Genomic DNA, 5,167 nt, shown 5'->3' with positions numbered 1-5,167 from the left:
GTCTTCGGGCCGTTGCTCTTCCTTCCGTGTGCGCTCGCAGAGAGGTGAGGGGGAGGCAGAAAGCGACCGTCGGGGGCCCCTCCGCCGCCACCTGAGGGAGTGGGGGTGCTGCGGGGCTGCGAGCCCCCTGGGGAGGGGCGGTGAGGGCTCCGTGGCGGGGGTGTGTGTGTGTCACACCATCCCCGTCCTCTCCCCACCCCGATCCCCGCCGGGCTCCCGGGCGGAGCGCCCGGCGGCCCGAACGCCGGCCAAGCCCGCCCCCGCTCCCCTTGGAGGGAAGGCCGGGACGGCGGGGGGTTGAGGAGGTGTGGGAGCCCCGCCGCAACGGCCGTTACTGGGGTGGCTGTTACTGCTGCCGCCGGCTCGGGCCCCGCCCGCCCGTTGCCTCACGGCAGAACGGGGCGGGGCGGGCCGGCGGCGCGGCGATAAAGGGCCGGGGCGGGAGGCGGGAGGTCGCGCGTGTGAAGCTGGCGCGGTCGCTCGGAGTGCGCGGCGCTGCTGAGCTGACCGGTGAGCACCGGGGTGGCGGGGGGAGGCTCAGGTCGCGGCTCCGAAGCAGGGCCGGCGGGGCGGAAAGACAGGCGGGCGGGGCGAGTTAGGCGAGGCGTCTCCCGGAGGAAAGCGCTTGGTTAACGCTTTAAAAATTACCGTTGTCGTTCAGAGCGGCTTAACGGCGAGTGGCCCAGGTGAGCGCGGGCCCTGCGTGGCCGGAGCTGAGGCAGCGGTGCGCAAGGGAAGCCCAGTCTCCCTGCCCGCAGTGCCACTCGGGTTTTTGGGGCTGGGGTGCGGCGAGTTGTGGTGCCGCAGGGGCACTGCTTGGGGCAGGTACGGCCGCCTAGGGGTTACCTCGGCGTTGTGTCAAGCTGTGCGCCTTACAGGGCGATCTGCAGAGCCGTGTGCTCCAGTGTGGCAAAGGCTCTCCTTGCCTCTCACCTGGGGTTTGCGTCTGAGGGAAGAAGCTACAGTGGTGCCTCTCTTGTCTTTGGAGTTGTTTTCTTCTCAGTGAATGAGTACCTTTAGGCATCTGATCCTGTGATGGTAAGCCTTGCTAGTGAAACAGGGGCGCGTGAACTGCTGGCACCCCAAGTACATGAAAGTCTCTAAGGTCCTGTTGTTGCTAGCGTAAATCTTGCAGAGTCAGCAAGTGTGAGTGACTTGAGGGTGGGAGGCTTCATAGGTTGACAGCCTGAGAATTAAACTCTCCACTGAACTGGAAATGAAATTCCTCCCCGCTAAACAAGGGCAGCAACGTGCCTGACCCTCCTAGGTGTGGATCACCAAGCAGAACCAAGTGTGTGTGTGTGTGGTGGCGTGGGAGGCACTGCAGCAGGCAGGTCCCTGGGTAGGCTGCATGTGTTTCAGCTGCTGAGAAGGCTAGGAATGGGAAGGAAGAAAGGGAATGCTTTCAGGCATAGTAGCTGAAAGCACTTAGAGCTGAACCTAGAAGTTGCCAAAGACTCTTGGGTTCTTTACTGATCTGAAGGATTTCATTAATATACTGTGGGGTTAAGATGAAAATGTACTTGAATGTGTTTGAAGTACCTGAGGGCAACTGCCTGTAGCCTTGGTGCCTCTGAGTTTCAGCTGCATTGGAGCCTTAAGGACTGAGTTTTTGAATAACCTCTTAATTTGTCCTGGACATTTCATCTTACAAGTCACAGGTTTGCTTCATGTCTGCTGGAGCTGATGTGACCTGCAGCAGCATAGCTTGTAATGCAGCAGCTCATGCTCAAGGGCAGAAGAAAAAAAGCTGGAGGAGGCCAGGCATGAAATGACAATAGCTGCTCTTTGAATCTCGCTTAGAAAGTGTGCTGTGCATTATGTTGATGCATATTAGGAAGCTGTAAGGTTGGGTTTAAAAAAATTCCTGTCAGGCAAGAGTTAACTACCTTAAGTCTGACTAGTCTGACCTTGGCAGCTGCAGTCTTCACAAATACTTGGGGCAGAAGAAGGTGAGGCTTCAATTAGACTGTAGCTGTCAGGAAGCACCTGGCCACAATAGAAACCTGGAACACTATAAAAAGAAGTGTATTGATACCAGTTGGTGTTACATGGCTGTTGCACATGTAAGTATCTGCATGCTTCAAAGCACAGGCCACTTAAGCACAAGAGGGTGATCTGGTCAACTGTGACAAGGCTGGTTAAAAGGATCAAAAGTTCAGATGAGGCTGTGATCAAGTCTGGTCCAGGAAGTTCTCAAGTCCTGTTAGAGTAACACTGATGTGATAACACATGATCTGAATATATGAACAAAAGTTTGGGTGTGAGTATTCCCCAAAGAGGAGTTTGATTCTGAAATGTATCTAAAAGAGTAAGGAGTTGCTTCCAAAGACTGGAGTGCGAACTGAACAATGATCTGACATTGCAGCTGAAATTCTGTCCAGGATGCTGAAGTGCTGTAGCTTTTTTGCAGGAGCAAGGTGTACTTGGCCTTTGTCAGGAGAGGTAGATGGCTGAGAAAGGAAATGCTTCCATGAAAAGGAAAAAAAATCTTGTATCTCCGTTGTTATCAAAGCTTGCTCAGTGTCTCAGCCCTGAAACTAACACCTGAGTGTCCTCCACTGTTGTATCAGTTGGAGAGAGCAGCTTGCACCTGTTTCATTGTACATTATACTCAAAGCTTCACTTTCAGAAGTGTTTTGCTCTTATAGCTCATTTGGCTTCAGCTAGTACTGCAGATGATTGTAAACTTAGGTAAAGTGTGTCATCTTTGTTATGAGGCACATGGCTTTGCTGAAGTACTTTTTTTTTTTTTTTGGAGAGGTAGAACTGACAACTATGTTTTTTTACCTGCAGCAATAGAGAACCTGTGTATTACTTCAGGTGGAAGGCTTACTGATAACCATTATTACATAGAATTATTTCTACTTTCTGTCTCTGTGTGTAGACAGAAAAGCAGAGCATAGGATATATCTAGGAGGTGTAAATGTAAAGCCTAACTTATCTTTTCTTTTTAATTCCACCTCGGTACAGTTTCTTTGGAGAAGAAAAACCTTAAGATGGCAGGCAAAGGAAGTAACACAGACTGCATGTCACGCAGTGTACTGAACTGGGAGCAGGTCAGCCGTCTGCATGAGGTTCTTACAGAGGTGGTTCTGATCCATGGGAGAGGTAACTTCCCGACACTGAAGATAACCCTGAAGGACATCGTTCAGACTGTTCGGAGTAGGCTGAGTGAAGCAGGTATTGTGGTACATGACGTTCGTCTGAATGGCTCTGCAGCTGGTCATGTCCTGGTCAAGGATAACGGGCTGGGATGTAAAGACCTGGATCTCATTTTTCAAGTTTCTCTTCCGAGTGAGGCAGAGTTTCAGTTGGTTCGAGATGTGGTGCTGCGATCCCTCTTGAATTTCTTGCCGGAAGGAGTAAGCAAGTTAAAAATCAGCCCAGTGACGCTGAAGGAAGCCTACATCCAGAAGCTAGTCAAAGTGTACACAGAGTCTGACCGTTGGAGCTTGATATCACTTTCCAACAAACATGGTAGGAACGTGGAGCTGAAGTTTGTAGACTGCATAAAGCGGCAGTTTGAGTTCAGTGTGGACTCTTTCCAAATCATACTGGACTCCCTGCTCTTCTACTACGACTACTCAGAAACCCCCATGTCGGAGCACTTCCATCCAACTGTGATTGGGGAGAGCATGTATGGAGACTTTGAAGCAGCTTTTGATCACCTCCAGAACAAGGTGATAGCTACCAAAAATCCTGAAGAGATCCGAGGTGGTGGGCTTCTGAAGTATAGTAACCTCTTAGTACGAGACTTCAGGCCCATGGATAAGGACGAGATCAAAACACTGGAGCGCTACATGTGCTCCCGATTCTTCATAGACTTCCCAGACATCCTGGAGCAACAACGCAAGCTAGAGACTTACCTCCAGAACCACTTCTCCAAAGAAGAGAGGAGCAAGTACGACTACCTCATGATTCTGCGCAGGGTGGTGAATGAGAGCACGGTCTGTCTTATGGGACACGAGAGGAGGCAGACTCTCAACTTGATATCACTGCTAGCGCTCAGAGTACTGGTAGAACAAAACATCATCCCCAATGCCACTAACGTTACCTGTTACTACCAGCCAGCACCTTATGTTAGTGATGTCAACTTCAGGAACTACTACCTTGCAAGTGCTCCTGTGCTGTACAGCCAGTCCCATGCCACTTGGTTGCCTTGCAATTGATTGTTTCACTTGATCGTTCTTGACTGGAGGCTACTGAAGGCCAAGAAGCCGAGTGTATATAGATAAGAAATAACTGTTGGAGGTTTTCTGATGGAAACATGACTGCATTGGACTGTCCATTTCCTGGTGTGCAGTAGAAATATGCAACCAGGTGACCTGCTATGGACCTTTCAGTATATATCTATAAATGCCAAGAAGCCTTATTACCTCTTCATTAGAAGAGAAACAGCAGCCAAATGCTAAGAGTAGTTACAAAGCTCTATTAGTTCTGAAAGTGGCTATTAACATGTGATCTAACTGGAGTATTTAGTAAACTGGGGTTAGTTAATAGAGGAAAGACTGTAAAATTTCTTGAGCAGAGCAGAAGCCACTCCTGAAATAGCAGCAAAACTGCTTTCTATTGCCTAACCTCACTACAATTCCTGAGTTCGAGTTCTGGCCAACTTTCTACTGAACTAATTGTACGAGAGTGGGCTCATGTCGTACTTGGGCTACTTCTGCTTTCTGGCTGTGTAGAACTGGTAATGGTATGGATGGTGTCTTGTAGAGGGCCTGAATGTTATTTCCTGTAGGACCTAGAGATATATTGTCCTGTCCCAGTGCAAGATTAATTTCTTGGAAGTTGCAGGTGGAGTAGTAAAGTCAATCTCTAAGGCATAAACTGGCAGATATTTTCTTGAATTACAGAAATTTGGAAGGTGACATCTTTAACATGTACAAAAGTACAATCTAAAACTTGATGATGTGAAAAGTCCTTGAAATGAGGAAATGAAGCCTTACATCAAATTGGAACCACAGTTTGGATAGTTAGGATGGAAAAATACTGTTTAGTCCAGGCTCAAGCATTTGCTTTCCAAATGCACGTTTCAAAGTGATTTTTGTCACGGGTGAGAAGTAGCACAGCTCTTACATGGGGGTTTAGCATGACTTTCTTCCTCACAGATCCACAGCAAGCAAAACACCAAAACCAAACCACTATAAACAGCAAGATTATG

General features: G+C 49.2%; 1 protein-coding gene across 1 annotated transcript; it reads left to right on the top strand.

Annotated features, from left to right (window-relative positions):
- Positions 1 to 2,999: 2,999 nt before the first annotated feature.
- Positions 3,000 to 4,172, top strand: TENT5C (terminal nucleotidyltransferase 5C; the record flags this gene model as incomplete). The annotated part of the gene is made up of 1 exon (XM_084264743.1): positions 3,000 to 4,172. One exon carries the CDS (start codon positions 3,000 to 3,002, stop codon positions 4,170 to 4,172), a length of 1,173 nt encoding a protein of 390 aa, XP_084120869.1.
- Positions 4,173 to 5,167: the final 995 nt, after the last annotated feature.

This window comes from Gallinula chloropus (assembly GCF_964237585.1).
Source record: "Gallinula chloropus genome assembly, chromosome: 1".
NCBI lineage: Eukaryota > Metazoa > Chordata > Aves > Gruiformes > Rallidae > Gallinula > Gallinula chloropus.
The sequence above is the reverse complement of the archived record's forward strand: the minus strand, read 5'-3'. Positions and strand labels throughout refer to the sequence as shown.